Raw genomic sequence first — 22,491 nt, 5'->3', positions numbered from 1 at the left:
CACATGTCCATCCAGTTCAACCACAAAAAAAAAAAAAAATGTAATAATAATATCATACAATCCCATATACCCAATTCTATACCCGCAGTTGATCCAGAGGAAGGCAAACAACCCCAGCAGAGCATGATCCAATTTGCTAAAGCAAGGGAAGAAATTCCTTCCTGATCCCCCAAGAGGCAATCGGATTTTCTCTGGATCAACTTTACCTATAAATGTCAGTACCCAGTTATATTATGTACACTTAGGAAATAATCCAGGCCTTTCTTAAAGCAATCTACTGAGCTGGCCATAACCACCTCTGCAGGGAGTCTATTCCACATTTTCACAGCTCTTACTGTGAAGTAACCTTTCCGTATTTGGAGATGAAATCTCTTCTCCTCTAGACGTAAAGAGTGCCCCCTTGTCCTCTTTGTTGATTGTAAAGTGAACAACTCAACACCAAGTTCACTATATGGACCCCTTATATATTTGTATGTTGATCAAATCCCCCCTTAATCTCCTCTTATCAAGAGTGAATAAATTCAGTTCCTCTAATCTTTCCTCATAGCTGAGCTCCTCCATGCCTCTTATCAGTTTGGTTGCCCTTCTCTGCACTTTCTCCAGTTCACCGATATCCTTTTTGAGAACTGGTGCCCAAAACTGAATTGCATATTCCAGATGAGGTCTTACTAATGATTTGAACAGGGGCAAAATGATATCTCTCTCTGGAGTCCATACCTCTCTTAATACAGGAACGGACTTTGCTTGCTTTGGAAACCACAGCTTGGCATTGCATATTATTATTGAGCTTATGATCTACCAAAACCCCCAGATCCTTCTCCACTATGGATCCCCCCAGTTGTACTCCCCCTAGTATGTATGATGCATGCATATTCTTAGCCCCCAAGTGCATAACTTTACATTTATCAACATTAAACCTCATCTGCCACATAGTCGCCCAATTAGACAGAGCATTGAGGTCGGCTTGTAAATTGGAGACATCCTGTAAGGACGTTATTCCACTGCATAGCTTGGTGTCATCTGCAAAGACAGAAATGTTACTTTTGATCCCAGACCCAATATCATTTATAAAGATATTAAAAAGTACGGGTCCCAGCACTGAACCTTGGGGTACACCACTGATAACCTTAGACCATTCAGAGTAAGAATCATTAACCACGACTCTCTGAATTCTGTCTTTTAGCCAGTTTTCTATCCATTTACAAACTGATATTTCCAAACCTGTAGACTTTACCTTACACATGAGCCGTGTGTGCGGAACTGTATCGAACATTTTTGCAAAATCCAAGTATACCACGTCCACCGCCTCCCCTCTGTCCAAGGTTTTACTTACCACCTCATAAAAATAAATCAGGTTTGTCTGACAACTTCTGTCTTTCATGAATCCATGCTGTCTGTTGCTTAAAATATTTTTTTCCTGCAAGAACTCGTCTATGTGGTCTTTTATTAATCCCTCCAGTATCTTCCCAACTATAGAAGTTAAACTAACAGGCCCATAGATACTTGGTAAAGACTTTGTTCCCTTTTTAAATATAGGCACCACATTGGCCCTGCGCCAATCCAGTGGTACTATTCCTGTCATTAATGAGTCCCTAAAAATTAGATACAATGGCTTTGAAATTACAGAGCTCAATTCTTTTAGGATCCGTGGGTGGATGCCATCAGGTCCAGGTGCTTTATCCACCTTTATTCTGTCCAAATATTTCTGGACCATATCACTTTTGAGCCATTGTGGATTTGGGGCTGCGTCACTACCACCCCCATTATGGACATGAGCTCCCCCATGCTCCTTTGTATACACAGAGCTGAAGAAAGTATTTAATAAATTTGCCTTCTCTTTGTCCCCAGTCACCCACTCCAGATTATTTTGTAAAGGGCCTACATGCTCAGACTTGACCTTTTTACTATTAATATATTTGAATAATTTTTTGGGCTTTGTCCTACTATCTTTTGTAATCTGTCTTTCATTTTGAATTTTTGCATCCTTGATTTCCTTTTTACATATTCTGTTATATTCTTTGTAACATTTAAATGACACTGGCATTCCTTCATTTTTATATTTTTTAAAAGCTCTTTTTTTATAGTTTATAGCTTTTTTAACTTTGGCCATGAGCCACATAGGTTTTATTTTTAGCCTTTTAAACTTATTGCCCATAGGAATATACTTTGTAGTGAGATTTTACAAACAGTCTTTTTGAAGAATTCCTAATTCTGTTCTGTGCCCATTGATGCCAATATTCTCTCCCAGTCTAAGTCCTGGAGAGCAGCCCTCATCCTTGAAAAGTTTGCTCTCTTGAAATTGAAGTGTTTTTATCTTTCCCGTATGTGATTTTTGCTTACAGCTAACATCAAATGAAATCATGTTATGGTCACTGCTACCCAGGTGTTCCCTTTATCTGAACATTAGTAATACGTTCTGCATGGTTTGAGATTAGCAGGTCCAACAGAGCATCATTCCTAGTTGGGGCCTCAATAAACTGGACCATAAAATTGTCCTGTAATAGGTTCATACATTTTTGCCCTTTAACTGTCCCAGCAGCGCCATTACTCCAGTCAATTTCTGGGTAGTTAAAATCCCCCATTATTATCACTGTCCCAGCCCTTGCAGCCCTTTCTATCTGTGCAAGGAGCTGAATCTCCACCTCCTCATTAACATTGGGTGGTCTATAACAATCTCCAATGATTAACTTTAAACTACGCACATCTGCATGCAGTTTCGCCCATAATGCTTCAGACTCATCACACTCTCCATCAACCAGGTCCTCTCTTTCTCACTCGCTTTGAGATCACTTCTCACATACAGATAGACCCCTCCACCTTTCCTTTTTACTCTGTCTTTCCGAAAGAGTGCATAGCCAGGAATATTAACAGCCCAGTCATGTGAGGAATGAAGCCAAGTTTCAGCAATACCGATTACATCATAGCTCTCCTGATGCACCAGAGCTTCCAACTCACCTATTTTGCTTGGCAGACTTCTGGCATTGGTGAACAAACATTTTAATGCATGAATATATTTTGACCGGTCACATACTATCCTCTTGGGTGTTCTGAGATTACAACTAGGGCTTGCTACTATATTTACCTTGGGTTTATGTGCTTTGGTTACCCTACCACTAATGACCCTAATATTACCCTCTGGAATATGCTCCACGCTGACTATCTCTATCTCTGCCCCCCCCATCGCCTAGTTTAAAAACCCCTCTAACTTTTTGGCCATCCTTAATCCCAGCTGATCTGCACCTTCCTCATTTAAGTGCAGTCTGTCCCTTCTATAGTACCGGTTATGGACTGAGAAGTTGTCCCAGTCCTCCAGGAACCCAAACCCCTCCTTACCACACCAGCTCCTGAGCCACTTGTTTACTTCCCTAATCTCCCTCTGCCTTTCTGGTGTGGCTCGATGTACCGGTAGTATTCCTGAGAATACTACCTTGGAGGTCCCTTTCCTCAATTTAGCTCCCAAGTCCCTAAAATCATTCTTTAGGACACTCCATCTGCCTCTGACTTTGTCATTGGTGCCAACGTGCACCATGACAGCTGGGTCTTCCCCAGCCCCTCCCAGTAATCTGTCCACCAGATCCGTGATGTGCCAAACCCGAGCGCGATTTTTATCGTGACTGAGACATTATGGCGGACACATCGGACATTTTTGACACATTTTTGGGACCATTGGCATTTATACAGCAATCAGTGCGATACAAATGCAATGATTCCTGTGTAACTGACACTGGCAGTGAAGGGGTTAACCAGGAGCTGGCAGTGTAGGGGTTAAGTGTGTCCCAGGGGTGTGTTGCTAACTGTGGGGGGCGTGGCTGTGTAGAGAAGAAGAGATCAGTGTCACTTGTTGCTAGGCAGAACGGGGAGATGCTGTTTACATCGGCATCTCCCCGTTCTTTCTCCCCGTGAGATGATCCCATGATCGGACTCACGAAGGTCCCGACCGGCATGCGCCGTGGCCGGAGCGCACGCGATGGCACGGCGGCAAATTCAAAGGGAAGCGGTTAAGTGGTTAAACTTTCCTCATTTACACACGAAAGTCTATTCCATTGACAAATTGTTACAATGTTTATACTTAAGTTTCACTGATAAAGAATGTTGTGATTCTTGGCAGACTGCTCGTTTTTTTTTTCTTCCTTTCTTTTGATGACTGTCGGCTTCAGAAGAGCAGAGAGAATTCTTTGCATATAAATAATCGTGAAACGCTTTTATCAAAATCGCAACAGGGGAAAAAATCGCAATAACGAAATCATTATTTTACACATTGGCAGCATGAATGACTTTACTGTAAAGCTTTACTGCGTTACTTTAGCTGACAATTGCGCGGTTCGTGCGACGCTGTACCCAAATAAAATTGATGTTCTTTTTTTTCCCCCCAACAAATAGAGCTTTCTTTTGGTGGCATTTGATAACCTCTGCGATTTTTATTTTTTTGCACAATAAACATAAAAAGCAACAATTAAAAAAACAAAACTTTTTTTTAACTTTCTGCTATAAAACATATCCAATAATAAAATTAAAAAAAAAAGCAAATATCTTTAGCAATTTAGGCCAATATGTATTCTGCTACATATTTTTGGTTAAAAAAATCCCAATAAGCGTATATTGATTGGTTTGCGTAAAAGATAGGGGGGCTTATTTACTAAAGGCAAATCCACCTGCAAGTGCACTTGGAAGTGCAGTCATTGTAGATCCAAGAAGGATATACAAGGAAAATAAAAAACAGCATATTTGCTTGTACTTGATTGGATGATAAAATCAGCAGAGCTTCCCCTCATTTCAGATCTTCCCCTCGGATCTAAAGCGACTGCACTTCCAAGTGCACTTGTGGTGCAAAGTGGATTTGCCTTTAGTAAATAACCCCCATAGTGTCTAAACTGTGGGATATTTTTATGGAATATTTATTTATTCATTTAATAGTGATGGTGGCGATCAGCAACTTATAATGGGCCTGTAATATTGCAGCGGACAGTCGAACACTAACTGACACACTGGGATAGATTTATGTTTTTTTTATTGTTTTTTACTAGTAATGGCGGCGATCAGCGCCTTTTCCTGAAAACATGACCTGTCGGGGTGCCCTGAGGACTGGAGTTGGGAAACACTGCTCTGTGGTCTTTGCTAAAAATATATATATATATATAAATTATATATATATAGATATATAGATATATATATATATAATTTATATATATATATATATATATATATATATATATTTTTAGCAAAGACCACAGAGCAGTGTTTCCCAACAAAAAGCAAAAAGCACTAAAACTGCCATAGGTATGAATCCAGTCTTAAGACGTCAGCATACCAAGACATTTTGGACAATTACATGCTCTCAATTTTGTGTGAACAGTTTGGGGATGGCCTCTTCCTGTCACAACTAGGGTTGCCACCTAATCCTTTTAAAACCAAACACATATTAATTACACATGTTCTGTGGCTGATTAAGGTGGTAATTAACTTCACTTGGTGTCTTATCTGCATTGAATTATCCTCAGAACCTGTGTAACTCATGACTAGGGTTGAGCGGACACCTGGATGTTTCGGGTTCGGCCGAACTTCGCAAAAAAGTTTGAGTTCGGGACCAGAACTTGACCTCGAACCTGAACCCCATTAAAGTCAATGGGGACCCAAACTTTTGAGGACTAAAATGGCTCTAAAAAAGTAATGGAAAGGGCTAGAGGGCTGCAAATGTTGTTAAGAGCATGGCAAGTGCTCTGCAAACAAATGTGTATAGGGAAATAACTTAAAATAACATAAAATACATAAAAGGAAGTCCTTAAGAACCTCAAATCAGGTTCTGCTCCAGGCCCAGATGGTCTTCCTAACCCCTATTACAAGACATTTACCACCACCCTGACTCCACATTTGACAAAAAATTTTAACGCAAAGACACAGGGAACCCCACTTGATCCTTACCTAAACACAGCCTACATTGCAGTAATACCGAAACCGGATAAAAAAAAGCAAAATGGAAGAACAGTATCTGAAGTGTGTATCTCACATGTACAGATATGCAGGAAACACTGTAAAATATTTATTTTGGCCCTAAATGGGTGTTTTTAGAATAGCAGAATAGAGCAACAGTATCTAAGGCCGCGTACACACGCGGGGACTGTTCGCTCAACTTTCAGCGGACAGTTTCAGCGGACAGTCTGCTGAACAAAGTTTTTCGGAATTTCCGAAAAACTGTCCGCTGAAACTTTGTTTCAGCGGACAGTCCCCTCGTGTGTAGGCTTGTTCGTCAAACTAAGTCTCGCGCATGCTCAGAAAGAATTTACACGCCGAAGGTTGCATTGCAGTGTATAGGACGTCGTTTTCTAGTCCCGTCGTACGTGCCGTTCACGTCATCGCGCACGGTTTCAGAGGACTGTTCGTTCGTCGTGTGTGGGCAAGTCCGTCCATGCTAATTTTGAGCGGACTGTCCGCTGAAGCTGTTTGACGAACAAAGTTGAGCGAACAGTCCCCGCGTGTGTACGCGGCCTAAAGGGTGTATCTCACAGTAACATATGCAGTGCTGGTGCACTGAGCTTGCATAAAATGCCTGCCAATGCCAACCTAACAGATGGATAAAAGTTATCTTTTCTCTGGCACTGGGCTCAGGGCAGGGTAAAAAGATTGTGCACTGCACCCACACAAGAAAATCAAGGTAGAGCGCTGAGTAATTCGATTTCTGAATCAGCACTCCTATCTAATTCTCTCCCTCAAAGCAGCAGCCAGGAACCTTTCCCTACTCTATCTAAAGCAGAGTGACGTGCTGTGCTGTGTGCCTCTAGCTTATATAGAGGCTGGGTCACATGCTGCACTGGCCAATTACAGCCATGCCATTAGTAGGCATGGCTGTGATGGCTTCTAAGGGCACATGAGTTAAATGAATTTTAATTGTCTGCCCTGCAGCTGTTAAAAAAGCGCCATTACATTACCGAACACCGAACCTGAACATACAGTAAACTGTTCGGTTCAGGTCTGGGACCCAAAAACCCAAAAGTCCGGTACGAACCCGAACTTTATAGTTCAGCTTCACTCAACCCTACTCATGACCAGTGTAGTTCAGAGGTACCCAACCTGCCTCTTACTGCTATACCACCTGTACTCCAACATCCCCATGTCTTACCCTTCTAAAATGATGAGACCACCCCTTATTTGGAGTATAAATGGCCATAGCAGCCTATTTATTATTTACACCATATAAATAACTCCAATATCAAATATATAACAAAATATCCCCTCCGTAACAACTTGTTTAACTCCAGTCTGTTGGTCTTTGACGGCCCCCCGGAACTCCAACACAGATTCCACCAATACACTGCGGGACCTTTTTCCACACGATAGGCCTCCAGCGGATAATCAGCTCGGAGACAACCCCCTTCCCGCAGTGCAACCATTACAGTATTCCAGCTAAACCCGGAGGGGCACATACTACCGATGAGCCCCCCACCCCTTTCCATCACATATGTTTACTGCCACTGTCAAAGACCAACAAAACACTGCCAATCCACAGCTGGCATGACGACCATCTGCCATGCTCCTGAAAGAAAGAAAACACATAAACCAACAAACACAGACAACATATAGGGAGGGCGGGTGGGAAAAACTGCCTCCTCCTTTCTTTCTCCACAACTTTCTGTTCCCCAGCCCAGCCCCGCCTCCTCCTTATATATTACCACTCCCCCTTGGACTTTACTCACTGTCCCCTCCCCTCTTAGCTCTTCATATTAACCCATGCATTGTTTCCCCTAAACACACTGTCATGCCTGGCCCTGTCTTTTCCGTTGTTATGTGTTCGGGTTTAAAGGGATGAGGTGGCAACCCTAGCCCAATCCCTGAAAAACAACCCCACACCATAATTTTTGGGGATGGCCCCCTTCCTGTTCCAACATGACTGCACACCAGTGCACAAAGCAAGGTCCATAAAGTCATGGATGAGCGATACATACATTCAGTGCTGGAGGTGCCGAAAATGTAGACCACCACATGAAAAAAAAAGCCCTGCTGATGTATAATTTTTTGGGGGGACTGACCCATGGAATGCCTATTGAAAAAAAAACATTGTGACAAAAAAACATTGTGACAGAGGTTACATAAAATCTATGCCGTGCCCTCTACAGATTCTAGCCGACAGTACAATTTGTAATCGCAGAATAGGAAAAAGGAAACAATTATAATATTGTAAGCGTGTGTAGAAATTAAAACTCTATGGGGGTGATTTACAAAAAGCCGCGCGCCATCAGTAGAGGCGCACGCCGAGGTGCAACGCACATTTTCATATTTACGAAACGGTACGCTGGGAACAGAGAGCGAATCCCTCATTTACTATAGTGATCTCGCCGCACGGGAGAATGCAATCTGTGCACCACTATGGACATGGCGCACGGCATCTCCAACTCAATATTGACAGAAGATGGAGGTGCCAATATTATGGGGTGATGTGAGGACGTTTACTAACAACTGCCCAAGTAACAAACATGCCCAAAATAGAATAAGAAAATAACTTTTTCAGAGAAAGCCTGCTGTGCCCACAAGTGCGCTTAGAACTGCACGAGATCAATGTAAGCAGTGCGCATGCGCAAGCGGCTGTTGCTCTCGTTCACATGCGTTTGTTTACTGCGTGGCCAAAATCTTAGTAAATGTTAAGCAACGTACATGCAATTGCGTGGGTTGCGCACCTCTAAACTTGACAATTTTTTTTTTACGCTCAAGGAACATCGGTCTCAAAGAGGAAGGAGGCACATCTGCCTCCTCCTCTGTGCCTGCAAGTGCCACATGCCATTGCCAACGGTGCCCACCACTGTCACCTATCAATGCCCATGAGTGCCACCTATCAATGCCCACAAGTGCCACCTATCAATGCCCACCAGTGGTGCCAATCAGTGGCTCATCAATGCCACCTAGCAGTGCTGCCTTTCAGTTTAACCTATCAGTGCCCATCACTGCCACCCAGTGCCCATCACTGCCACACATCAGTGCCCATCACTGCCAGCTATCAGTGCCAGCTATCGGTGCCACCTATTAGTGTCACTTCTCAGTGCCCACCAATGCCACCTATCAATGCCCTTCAGTGCCACATATCAGTGCCACCTATCAGTGCCCACCAGTGCCGCCCTATCGTTGCCCACCAGTGCAGCCCATCGGTGCCCACCAGTGCAGCCCATCGGTGCCCATCAGTGCAGCCTCATCAGCGTACATCAACGAAGGAGAAAAATTACCTGTTTGCAAAATTTTATAACAAAATATAAAAATATATAATTTTTTTAATTTTTAATCAGTCTTTTTAAATTTTTTAATAAAAAAAAGCAGAGATGATCAAATACCACCAAAAGAAAACTCTATTTGTGGGAAAAAATAAAATAAAAATTTCATTTGTGTACAGTGTTGTATGACCGTGTAATTGTCATTCAAAATGCGACAGCGCTGAAAGCTGAAAATTGGTCTGGACAGGAGGGGGGTTTAGGTGCCCATTACTAGTGGTTATGGTGGCAAGTGGTTAAAGGGGAACTCCACACTCCACTCTATTCTCCAAAGGCTGTGAGCTGCCTTCACCAATCCAAACCACATCCTTTTTCAGAGCATACAACAGGGCCATCTAGGAAAGGTGCGAGAAGAGGGAATCGCCCAACCCCCTCCTGAAACATACAAGGCCACATGCAATCAACATAGCTATCTGCCTTTGGGGCACGTTGGGCTCAGCGCAATACCAACCACAAAGCACTTCGTACCCACTAGTTTAAAGGGACTTTCCACATTCTGTAAAGCCCCCTGTCTGCAGCCCCCCACAACCCAAGCCTAGGGTTGTGTGGAAGAGGTCCTCGTCTCCCTGAATATGTGAACAAGGTGGTTGACTTTTGGGGTGCCCGAGCCCCCCCTGCTCCCAAGCATCCAACCCCCCCCCCCCCTCTTTCATGGGCTGGCTTGCTTTGTTTGGCTAGGGGTTTTTCAGTGTGTGGGAGGGGCACAATATTTTTTTAGTTTGGGGTGGAATTTTTCACATGGGGGTTCTCATTTTAAGCCTTAACAGATCCAAATGACCTTGTATGTATGGGGGGGGGGGGGCTATTTTTCGTTTTGGGTCAAAATCTTGCAGCTGCAATGTAGATTTGTACATTTTCTTTAAAGCTGTACATCTTTGAAGCAGCATTTTGGATACATGATGCACCACTTTACAGGCAGAGTAAGCCCCCCAAATTACTAGCTTTTAAGCAATTTTGCATTTTTAACCACTTAAGGACCGCCTCACGCAGATGTACTTCGGCAGAATGGCACGTACCTGTACATTGCTTTTTAAGTGCCCAGCCGTGGGTCGGGAGCGCGCCGTGGGTCGGGAGCGCGCCGGCGGCGGCGTGCTCCCGACCCAGTCCTGAGCTCCGTGACCGTGGCCGCGGGACCAGCAGACCCGATTGCCGCTGGTGTCCCGCGATGGGGTCACAGAGCTGAAGAACGAGGAGAGGTCTGTGTAAACAAACCTCTCCCCGTGCTTCCCTGTGTGGCTGTCACGATCGTCTCTTCCCTTTTATAGGGAAGGACGATCAGTGACGTCACATAGTAGGCCACGCCCCCTACAATAAAAAAAAACACATAACGTCATACATAACCCCTCCCTGCCCCCTAGTGGTTAACTCCTTCACTGCCAGTGTCATTTACACAGGAACCACTGCATTTGTATAGCAGTGATTGCTGTATAAATGACAATGGTCCCAAAAATGTGTCAAAAATGTCCGATCTGTCCGCCATAATGTTGCAGTCACAATAAAAATCACTGATCGCCGCCATTACTAGTAAAAAAAAAAAATTTATAAAATGCTATAAAGTTATCCGCTATTTTGTAAACGCTATAAATTTTGCGCAAACCAATCAATAATTGCTAATTGTGATTTTTTTACCAAAAATATGTAGAGGAATACGTATCGGCCTAAACTGAGGGAAAAAAATGTTTTTTTTAATATATTTTTTGGGGATATTTATTATAGCAAAAAGTAAAAAATATTGCATTTTTTTTTCAAAATTGTCGCTCTATTTTTGTAAAAAAAAAAAATAACAAAAAATAAAAACCGCAGAGGTGATCAAATACCACCAAAAGAAAGCTCTATTTGTGGGGAAAAAAAGGACATCAATTCTGTTTGGGAGCCACGTCGCACGACCGCGCAGTTGTCAGTTAAGGTGACGCAGTGTTGAATTGCAAAAATGGGCTTGGTCCTTTGGCTGCAAATTAGTCCGGAGCTTAAGTGGTTAAAGGCACTTCTCCCATTTTAATGCCAATAACTAGAATGTAAGCCTGCCAAGTGGGGACTAGCAAAATGAACAAGTCAGTTCACATAGACTGCAATGGTATTTGTTGTATAACTTTTGCCCATGTTAGGCTCTTTGTTTGCCCCCCTGAACCGGGGGGGGGGGGGGTGGGTGTCTGTCCCATCTGTCATTTTGTAGCATGCTGGATGATGTGCTTAATTTTGGACAGAGGTGGCTCATTTTGTGCTTTTTGTGTGAGAACAGCACTTGGATTCTTCTGGGCATGCTCAGAGAGTGTGTTTTTTGGGTTAGTATTTTAAGAACATCCTTAAGAAGTGTACCTACTTTGAAGCTCTGTCTCTTTATCGTGTGTGTGTGTGTGTGTGTGTAGAGTACATTTGGGTGTCCTTATAGAGCAGGGATAGGCAACCTTTTAGAGCACAGCGGCGACAGAAGACCGGATTCCGATAAGCCCCTCGCCCGCAGACCCCGACAACCAACGGCCAGGGTTGTCGGGAAGAGGCCCTTGTCCTCATCAACATGGGGACCAGGTGCTTTGGGGTGGGGGGGCTGCGTGGCCCCCCTTCCCAAGGCACCCCCCATGTTGAGGGCACGAGGCCTGGTACGGCTCAGGAGGGGGGCGCTTGCTCGTGCCCCCCTTTCCTGGCCGGCCGGGTAGCGTGCTCGGACAAGGGTCTGATGTGAACCTGGGGGGGGACCCCATGCCGATTTTTTTTGGCGTTGGGGTTCCCCTTTAAGTCCATACCAGGTGGCGGGGCCAGCGACGTCTCCTTCGCGGGCCCCGCCTACCTGGAGACCCGCTCGAAATAAGCGGACTTTTCTCCGGGCGGGAAAAGTCCGCTCATTTCAAAAGTATGGTGGACTGGCACACACACGGCCGGATTGTCCGCCGAAATGCGAGTCCGGCGGGAAGATTGGAGTGCAAAACTACTTTCTAAGTCCGCCGTACTTTCGGGTCAAAAAAGTATGCCGGAGGCTACACACGGGGGGATTGTCCGGCGGACTTCAGTTTGCTGGACTTTTCCACCCGATTGTTTGATCGTGTGTACGAGGCATAAGAAATTGAGAGTGCCGATTTTATAACAAAATAAATGTTCACACTCTCAATCACAAAAAGGATTTTCTATAAAGTAAGTGCTATAAACTACTTTAGTAGTGAGAAAGTAACATCCTGCACTCTCATGCCTCAGATCAGCCCCAATTCCTGCAACTCCACACTTCAAATCACTGCACCCCCTGCAAATCTGTTTCACTACTGTAACCCCTTCACATCTGCCCCACCACTGTACCCCTGCTCATGTGTTCCACCGATGTACCTCCTTTCTCCTCCGGAACCCCCCTGCTCCTCTGCCCCAATGCTGTAACCCCCTGCTCATCTGTCCCACCAATGTACCTCCTTTCTCCTCTGCCCCAACACTGAACCCCACTGTTCATCTTTACCACCACTGTAACCCCATTCTCATCTGGCCCAACACTGAACCTCCCCTGCACATCTGCCCCACCATTGTACCCCCTTGCTCTTCTGTCCCACCACTGTAACCCCCCTGCTCATCTGCCCCATCAATGTACCCCCTTTTCTCATCTGCCCCACCACTGTACCTCCCCGCCGCCGTATCCCCATGCTCTTCTGTCTCACTACTGAATCACCTTCTCATCTGTCCTAACACTGAACCCACTTTCTCATCTGCGCCACCAATGTACCTCCTGCACATCTGTGTCACCTCTCTACCCCCCTGCTCTTCTGCCCTACCTCTGATCCCCCTGCTCTCCTGCCCCACCATTGGAACCCCCTGCTCAACTGTTTCACCAATACACCTCCTTTCACATCTGCCCCACTGCTCTACCCTCCCTGCTTTTCTGACTCACCACTGAACCCCCCCTGCTCATCTGCCCCAACACTGTATCCCTCTGCTCTTCTGTCCCACTGCTGAACCTCCTTCTCATCTCTTATACCACTGTACCTCTCTGCACATCTGCCGCACTGCTGTACCCCTCCTGCTCATTTGCTCCACCGCTGTACCCTCTTCTCATCTATGATGTATGTGAAATGCAGAGTGGTGAAAGGAAGCAGAGATGAGACACATCCACCTGTCTTGGCACACTCATCCTGATGATCCACCTCTGGCACCCAACCCACATGCTTGTATGTGATGTGTGTGATGTATGGGATGCGTGTGATGTCATATACAAGCACCTGGAATGGATGCACAATGATGAGCTTGGGTCAGCGGCATTTTCTGAAAGCAGTGGTCTTGTGTGCAGGATTATAAGTTGGGCCCCCACAGCTGAGACAAAGTGCGGCGCTCTGTGCCACAGGAAAAGTTGGGTGTGATTTTCATTGCGCTGAATACTGGCTCTGGCAGAGTGTTGGGGTTCAGTAGTCAGTGACGCAAAGGTTCAGGAATAATTTCAACAAAGTTCCCAGAAGCTCAACAGTAATTCCACAAACTGTCACCTGATTGGGGTTTTCTCAATCACAATGAAATCCCTTCTTTCTGAAATTGGTAGTGTCAACCAACAGAGCAATCTTCCTCCAGATGATGGACAAGGCTAGCAGGACTGTGATTGGATTTAGCAATGGCCAATGACAGCCCTTCTCCTCCTGGAAACAGGGACCGACACGCCCCCCCCCCCCCCCCCCCCCCGAACTGCACCCATTCTCTTCCCCATCACAAGAGCTGACAATCGCAGCTACAGCAATTTTAGAGAACAAAACAATGTTTCCTATCTATTACAATGTGTGCCTCCCCCTCATTGCGGAGTGAGGATTTCTGAAAATGGAATGCATTAGTGTCTCGCTGACACTTCCCTGAGCTGCTCTGCTGACAGGGAGGGAGTCGAGTGGCGGCAAAAGAGGCTTCACGTGCCGCTTGCTGTTTGTTTGTTATGTCTTTGCAAAACAGAGTTTTAGAGCAAGTATTTATATATATATATATATATATATATATATATATATATAAATATATATATATACACATAGGTCGGCAGTGCGAAACTTTGGCTGACAATTGCGCGGTCGTGCGACATTGTACCCAAAGGAAATGTGCGTCCTTTTTTTCCCACAAATAGAGCTTTATTTTGGTGGTATATGATCACCTCTGCGGTTTTTATTTTTTGCGCTATACGCAAAAAAATAGAGCGACAATTTAAAAAAACGTAGCTTATTTAAGAGGGACTCCAGCAGCAGACCAGTGCTGACTGGTCTTTCAGCTTAGTTCCCGTTACTCTGAAATCTGCACTGTCTGTCTGATTACCCGTTGCTGACCTTGGCTACCGTTGACCCTGCTCTGAACTCTGCTATACCTGATCTCTGATTCCTGATCCCGGCTTCCCATTTGACCCGTCTCTGCCTGATGCTACGGTACCCTGCTGCCCGCCTGTTGACGAACCTGGCTTCCCATCTGACCAGTCTCTGCCTGATGTTCCGGTACCCTACTGCCTGCCTGTTGATGAACCCAGCTATTCCTGTGACCTTGCTTAGGTGCCCTGCTTGGTTCAGCGTTACTGCCACCACGGTCCTGCTACCAGCTGCGAATTTCTGCTCTGCAACCACAGTCCTGCTACCAGTTGCGACTTCCTGCTTCAGGATTCCGGGCTTCCATCTGCAGGCACTCGTGTGCCTCCTGTCCCTTGGCTCCTTCTGTTCCACTCTCAGCGGGACCTGGGCTGGAGATACAAAAGAGGCCGACCTCGTCATTTCAGTCTCCCCTCAGGTACGTGACAGGTAACTTTGGTCCGGTGTTTGCAGCTTGCTTCTGCATCAACCGGCTCCGTCACTCCGCTCCGTTACAATAGGTGGACCTGGTCTTCCGATGCTCAAATGAGTGTCTCTGGATCCTCTCAATCTGATCACTGTGTCTCTGGCACTTCAGGTCACTCACACAACCGATCAGGGTTGTGCTCTGCAAAGGCAATAGGCCGTTTCCTCCGGGAGGCCTCCTCACCATTCCTCACAGGCAGGCCATGCATTCCCCAAGAAACCTAAAATGGCCACTCAGGGTCCTTTTATGTTCTACCTAGCATGCAGTTCAAGAGAGGGTGTCCTCCAGACAGACCTTGCGGAATTCGATTGAACTCGAAGAAACCCACAGGAGTGATAAAAGCGTTTTTTTCCTTATCTTCAGGACACATGGTAATCTGATAGTACCCGCTTTTTAGGTCCAGCACACTGAACCACTTCGCCCCCAACAGGCTCTGCAAGGCATCCTCTATCCAAGGTGTGGTGTACAGGTCTTCCGGTTCAGGGTCCTGTAATCAATGCACAGCCGTAGGGACCCATTCCTCTTCCTTACCACCACTAGTGGAGAGGCGTAAGGACTCCGGGACTCTCTAATAATGCCCGTCCTTTTGAGTTCAGCAAGAACAATGAAAGGGCCCAGTCTTTTCCAGCTTAAATTAATGGAGGCTCTCAGGCAGACTACTTCACTTGGCTGAACCAGTCTCTCAGTCTCTCTTTCTTGTCCAGAAGCCAGATTTTTCCCACTCCCTCTTCTGGGGCCTTCTCTTCTTGTTTAAGGTCTCGGTACACCTGGGCTAGCATTGGGTGTATTTTTATGGGTAGGGTCCTTTCCTGCTGTACAAGCGGTACAAGTAGTCTTCTCACCAAGTCAGTGTTCGTCCCAATGATGAGGGAACTTTTTTCAGCTCCTGGAGGGTAAGGGCACACCACTGCCAAGGTGTCAAAGGTTTCCGCCTTCCCTGCTGTACTCGGGTCGAAAGTGAGCTTGACAGGCAGGTAATCATCATATGGGAAGTTCTGTATCCCTAATCCCCATATCTCCAGCTCCCCAGTTTTTGTAAGGGCAGGTGCTTGAGATGTTTGTCATAAAAGTCCCTGTAGAGCAATGTCACTTGAGCTCCAGTGTCCAGCAGGGCTTTTGTGTATATCCCCTCTACCTGGATAGGGACAATTGGAGAGGGCCCCACTAACTTGGGAGGAAGTCCACTGGAAGTGGTACTTTTGGCCTGCTTAGTGGCTTGTATCTTTACACTTGGTTTTGGTAGCCTCTCCTTTTTCCACCTTGGCTGCAGTCTCAGGGGTCTGGCGCATATGGGTTGATTTGGAGTTCGCTATGGTAACTGGGTGCCCAGTTGACTCCTTCACTGGGGCCGTCTGAAGTTTTCTGCCAACTTTTGGGATTTTGTCTCTGCTATTGGGCTAGGGCACACTTGCCTGAGGTGTTCCAATCCTCCACATTTGAAACAGACCTTCTTCATTGGTTTCATAGGGTGGTTAGTGGTAGAGGCCCCCAAAGCCTTGGGTGGCGAGACTTCTTCTGTCTTGGGTTCCGCCAGCCTTTCCATCAACATAGTCATCATTTCCAGTATTTCTTTCTGTGTCTAGAGCAGTTTCTCCAGTCCAAGCTGACTTGTGGATAGATGGTGAGTAGACAAAAGCCACAATCTCTGTTCAGCACTCGCTTTCAGGACACTGAGTTCTCCATTGCTTGAGGGGACCTCTAACTGTTGTACTTTGGCACTTGTGGTGCTTGGAGGTTGAAGTTTCCTCTGTTTCTGATCTCTCTCGATCTCCATCTTGTCTGTCTCATTAATTTTCTCAATGAGTATCTCATCTGGAGTTCAGGGATCTTCCAGGTACTGCTTCAACTGTAGCTTGATATAATCACTCCTTAGTCCTGTAGTCAAGGACCTTTTCTGAACCAATTTGGCTCCAAAGTGCTCTCCAGCGCCTTCCCACTTTGATATAGACAGCAGGCGGTCCTTGAGTTCAATGGCTCGGAATAGAAAGTTCTGGGGAGTCTCTTAACTAATTTGTGCCATATTTATCAGCTGATGGAATAGTTCAGCAGCATCTTCCTCCTCGTAATAAAAACAAAAATACTCAAGCGCAAAAATGGATAAAAATAAATAATAAAGGATAAAACTGAAACTCAAAGAAAACAGCTGCAAACACTCCCAATAGGTCAGCCAACCAAAATAGAATTTATATAACCCCTTCCCGCCGAGTATACGCAGATGTGCGTACTCAGCTTCCAGGGGTTATACCGGCATGATGTCCACACCTGCAGGCATCATCCCAGTACCGTTTTTCACAGCGGGCGATTGGCTTTCCAGCCATAACAACCGATGTGGCTAAAAGCCACTTGGCTCTTATGCCGGAGGAGCGGGAGGGAACGTCCCCCCCTCCCGCCGCTCTTACCGGTGCTCCCGCTCAATCGGGAGCAACGATGCACAATCCGATGCCTCCGGCTGCTGGGCAGGGACTGAAATGAAGCCGTAAGCAGCTTAATTCCAGTCTCCTAATAGTAAACACGGAAGCAACGTCATGACGTCACTTCCCGTTTACTCGGCTGCCAATGGCGCCGGATTTAAAAATATATACACTATATATACACACTATATGAATACTTTGAAGTGCACAGGAGCAATCGGGGGTCTTTTAGACCCCCGATCCCTCCATAAAGAGTACCTGTCACCACCTATTACTGTCACAAGGGATGTTTACATTCCTTGTGACAGCAATAAAAGTGATGAAAAATTAGAAAAAAACAAAAAAACAATTTATTAATTTTAAAATAAATAAATAAATAATTTTTTTAAAGCGCCCACCGTCCCCGCGAGCTCGTGAAGCAAAGTAACGCATACTGAAGTCGCGCCCGCATATGTAAACGGTGTTCAAATCACACATGTGAGGTATCGCCACGATCGTCAGAGCGAGAGCAACAATTCTAGCACTAGACCTCCTCTGTAACTCTAATCCGGTAACCGTTAAAAAAATTTAAGCGTCGCCTATTGAGATTTTTAGCTACCGTAGTTTGTCGTCATTGCATGAGTGCGTGCAATTATAAAGTGTGACATGTTTGGTATCTATTTACTCGGCGTAACATTATCTTTCGCATTATGCAAAAAAATTGGGCTAATTTTACTGTTTCCTTTTTTTTTAATTCATGAAAGTGTCCCTTTTCCCAAAAAGTTGCGTTTAAAACACTGCTGCGCAAATACTGTGTGACATAAAATATTGCAACAATCGCTGTTGTATTCTCTAGAGTCTCTGCTAAAAAAAATATATATATAATGTTTGGGGGTTCCAAGTAATTTTCTAGCAAAAAATATGGATTTTAACTTGTAAACACCAAATGCCAAAAATAGGCTTAGTCATGAAAGGGATAATTAATATAATAAATAGCCTTGCGCTATCTTCAAAGTGCCAAGTGCCTAATAGAAAAAGATGTATGAAATAATTTAATATATTCAATTATCCCAAAAAAAGGATTATAATAAACCTTCTATAATATGACCACACCAACAAGGTGTCACGTGCTAAACCCAAGTGTTAAATTAAAAGTGCCAAGTGCTAAGAAAGTCCTACAAGTTATAACCTATAAATAAAGGATACCAAAGGGGAAAAAAAACAAATGTCTCCCAGGATTACTCCAATCCTCTTGTGATCAACTATTGTTGAATGGAAAAAAATAGCAAGTAAATATTAAATTAATACTTAAATTAAAGATGGAACTAATGAAATTAAATAACACAACAGGTGTACTAGATGGGTATTCAATAAAAATAAATAAATTAAATAATTGAAATAATAATAATAAATCATAAATTAAATAATTGTGATAAATACTAATCATCCAGAAAGGAAAAGTTTCACACCTTCCTTACCAGACCAATTTTTAGCTTTCAGCGCTCTCACACTTTGAATGCCAGTTACTCAGTCATGCAACACTGTACCCAAACAAAATTTTTATCATTTTTTTCATACAAATAGAGCTTTCTTTTGGTGGTATTTAATCACCACTGGGTTTTTTATTTTTTTGCGACATAAGTGAAAAAAGAGCGAAAATTTTGAAAAAAAACAACACTTTTTTTTAGTTTCTATGATAAAATTTTGCAAATAAGTCATTTTTGTTCATAAATTTGGGCCAAAATTTATATGGCTACATCTCTTTGGTAAAAATATACCAAATTAGTGGATATTATTTAGTCTCTTTGAAAGTTATAGAGTCTACAAGCTATGGTGCAAATCATTGAAAATGTATCACATCTGATCACACCTGATGCACTGACGGCCTATCTTATTTCTTGAGGCTCTGAAATGTCAGAAAAGTACAAATACCCCCCAAACGACCCCTTTTTGAAAAGTAGACAGTCCAAGGTATTTAGTAAGAGGCATGGTGAGTTTTTTGAAGTTGTCATTTTTTCCCACAATTCTTGGGAAAAAGAAGAATTTATTTGTATTTTTAATTTTTTTACAAAATTGGCATAATAACAAGTTATTTCTCATACACAGCATATGCATACTTCCAATTACACCTAAAAAATACATTCCACAACTCTTGCCAAGTATGGTGATACCACATGTGTGGGACTTTTACACAGGCTGGCCACACAGAGAGGTCCAACATGCAGGGAGCACCGTAAGGGGTTCTAGGAGCATAAATGACACCTCTAATTTCCTAACGATCTATTACATTTGTGAAGGCCCTGGAGCACCAGGACAGTAGAATTACTCACAAAACGACCCCATTTTGGAAAGCAAACACCCCAACGTATATTCTATGAGGCATAATGAGTCTTTTGAACAGTTAATTTTTTTCCACAAGTCTTCGGAAAACGTGGAAAGAAAATTAAAATATATATATTTTTTTACACAAAGTGGCCAGTTTATAAGATATTTCTAACTCAAAGCATGTACATAGCAAAAATTACACCCCAAAATACATTCTGATACTCATCCTGAGTATGGCGATACCACGTGTGTGACTTTTACACAGCGTGTCCACATACAGAGGCCCAACACGCAGGGAGCGCCGTCAGGTGTTCTAGGAGCATAAATGACACCTCTAGTTTCCTAACGACCTATTACGTTTGTGAAGGCCCTGGAACACCAGGACAATTGAATTACCCACGAAATTAACCCATTTTGGAAAACAAACACCCCAAAGTATATTCTATGAAGCATTATGAGTCTTTCGAAGGGTTCATTTTTTTACACAAGTCTTCAGAAAACGTGGAAAGAAAATTAAAATCATTTTTTTTTACACAAAGTTGTCCATTTATAAGATATTTCTAACACATAGCATGTATATAGCAAAAATTACACCCCAAAACACATTCTGCTACTCCTCCTGAGTATTGCGATACCACATGTGTGAGACTTTTACACAGCCTGGCCATATACAGAGGTCCAACATGGAAGTGGTACCTTCAGGCGTTCTAGGAGCATAAATGACACATCTCATTTCGTTCCTACCTATCACACTTTTGCAGGTCCTGGAGCACCAAGACAATGGAATTACCCACAAAATTACCTCATTTTGGAAAGCAAACACCCAAATGTATATTCTATGAGGCATGGGCTGCAAATAGGTACTCGGGTACTCTGACGGGCTGGTGACAGGTACTCTGTTACTCCGACGGGCTGGTGACAGGTACTCGGGTACTCCGAAGGGCTGGTGACAGGTACTCGGGTACTCCAACGGGCTGGTGACAGGTACTTGGGTACTCTGACGGGCTGGTGACAGGCATTCGGGTACTCAGATGAACTGTGACAGGTACTCGGGTACTCAGATGAACTGTGACAGGTACTCAGATGGGCTGTGACAGGTACTCAGGTACTCAGATGGGTTGTGACAGGTACTCAGGTACTTGGGTACTCAGATGGGCTGGGACAGGTACTCGGATGGGCTGGGACAGGTACTCAGGTACTCAGATGGGCTGGGACAGGTACTCAGGTACTCAGATGGGCTGACAGGTACTCAGGTACTCAGATTGTCTGACAGGTACTCGGGTACACAAATGGGCTGACAGGTACTCGGGTACTCAGATGGGCTGACAGGTACTCAGGTACTCGGGTACTCAGATGGGCTGACAGGTACTCAGGTACTCAGATGGGCTGGGACAGGTACTCGGGTACTCAGATGGGCTGGGACAGGTACTCGGGTACTCAGATGGGCTGGTGACAGGTACTTGGGTACTCTGACGGGCTGGTGACAGGCATTCGGGTACTCAGATGAACTGTGACAGGTACTCGGGTACTCAGATGAACTGTGACAGGTACTCAGATAGACTGTGACAGGTACTCAGGTACTCAGATGAACTGTGACAGGTACTCAGATGGGCTGTGACAGGTACTCAGGTACTCAGATGGGTTGTGACAGGTACTCAGGTACTTGGGTACTCAGATGGGCTGGGACAGGTACTCGGATGGGCTGGGACAGGTACTCAGGTACTCAGATGGGCTGGGACAGGTACTCAGGTACTCAGATGGGCTGACAGGTACTCAGGTACTCAGATTGTCTGACAGGTACTCGGGTACACAAATGGGCTGACAGGTACTCGGGTACTCGGGTACTCAGATGGGCTGACAGGTACTCAGGTACTCGGGTACTCAGATGGGCTGACAGGTACTCAGGTACTCAGATGGGCTGGGACAGGTACTCGGGTACTCAGATGGGCTGGGACAGGTACTCGGGTACTCAGATGGGCTGGGACAGGTACTCAGGTACTCGGGTACTCAGATGGGCTGACAGGTACTCAGGTACTCAGATGGGCTGAGAGCTACTCAGGTACTCAGATGGGATGTGATGGGTGATGACAGGTACTTTGATGGGTGGTGATAGGCCCTCTTTATTGGGGGGGGTAATCAGTGTGTAGTGTGTACATTGGGTGGTAACGAGATGTTACCACAATCTCCTCCTCACACACGATCATGTGTGAGGAGGAGAACCCGGTAACATCTCGTTACCGCGGTTTGTTTACATTCTGTGACCGATTGTGATTGGACACAGCCGGTCACGTGGTAAAGAGCCAATTTCATTGGCTCTTTACTGCGATCGGGGTTGGGCTGTGTCAGGGTGACAAGCCGCATCCCCGATCGGCGCTCTGCACGCGCCCTAGGCGCGTGCACAAGCGCTGTGACTGCACAGTACATGTGACCGGCAGGTGCGGCGCAATACCGAGGCCATCATATGACATCCACCCAGGATGGAAGATCCCATCTGTGTACATCATATGACTATGGCCGGGTATTGAAGTGGTTAAAGATGTTATATGCAAAAGTAAATAGGCTGTACTTATCCAAGGAGGTAGATGTTGAGGGGAGTGAATCCCATAGAAATCTTCAAAATGATGATAAGGATATCCCGGGAAGATCTCCACACTTATCCAACTTCAAGACAGATAAGTCACCTAAGCGGGGGGGATATCTTACTGCTTCCTCCACTCCAGATAGGTTCCGTTTACAAAGGGAAGAAAAAAAAACATAAGCGAGTGCATTGA

The 22,491-nt window shown here is 44.8% G+C and overlaps 1 protein-coding gene across 1 annotated transcript in view; it reads right to left on the bottom strand.

Annotated features, from left to right (window-relative positions):
- LOC143975942 (uncharacterized) overlaps nt 1-16,779 on the bottom strand; it is an 82,157-nt gene extending 65,378 nt beyond the window's left edge. The window contains exon 1 of the mRNA XM_077478473.1: nt 16,614-16,779. Within this exon, the coding sequence (XP_077334599.1) occupies nt 16,614-16,779 (166 nt within the window). The remainder of the gene's footprint in view (nt 1-16,613) is intronic.
- Nucleotides 16,780-22,491: the final 5,712 nt, after the last annotated feature.

Source organism: Lithobates pipiens, unplaced genomic scaffold, assembly GCF_037356315.1.
Source record: "Lithobates pipiens isolate NorthernLeopardFrog02 unplaced genomic scaffold, aLitPip1_a1.2 Scaffold_13, whole genome shotgun sequence".
Taxonomy (NCBI): Eukaryota; Metazoa; Chordata; class Amphibia; order Anura; family Ranidae; genus Lithobates; species Lithobates pipiens.
This window is presented reverse-complemented; position numbering and strand designations above follow the sequence as displayed.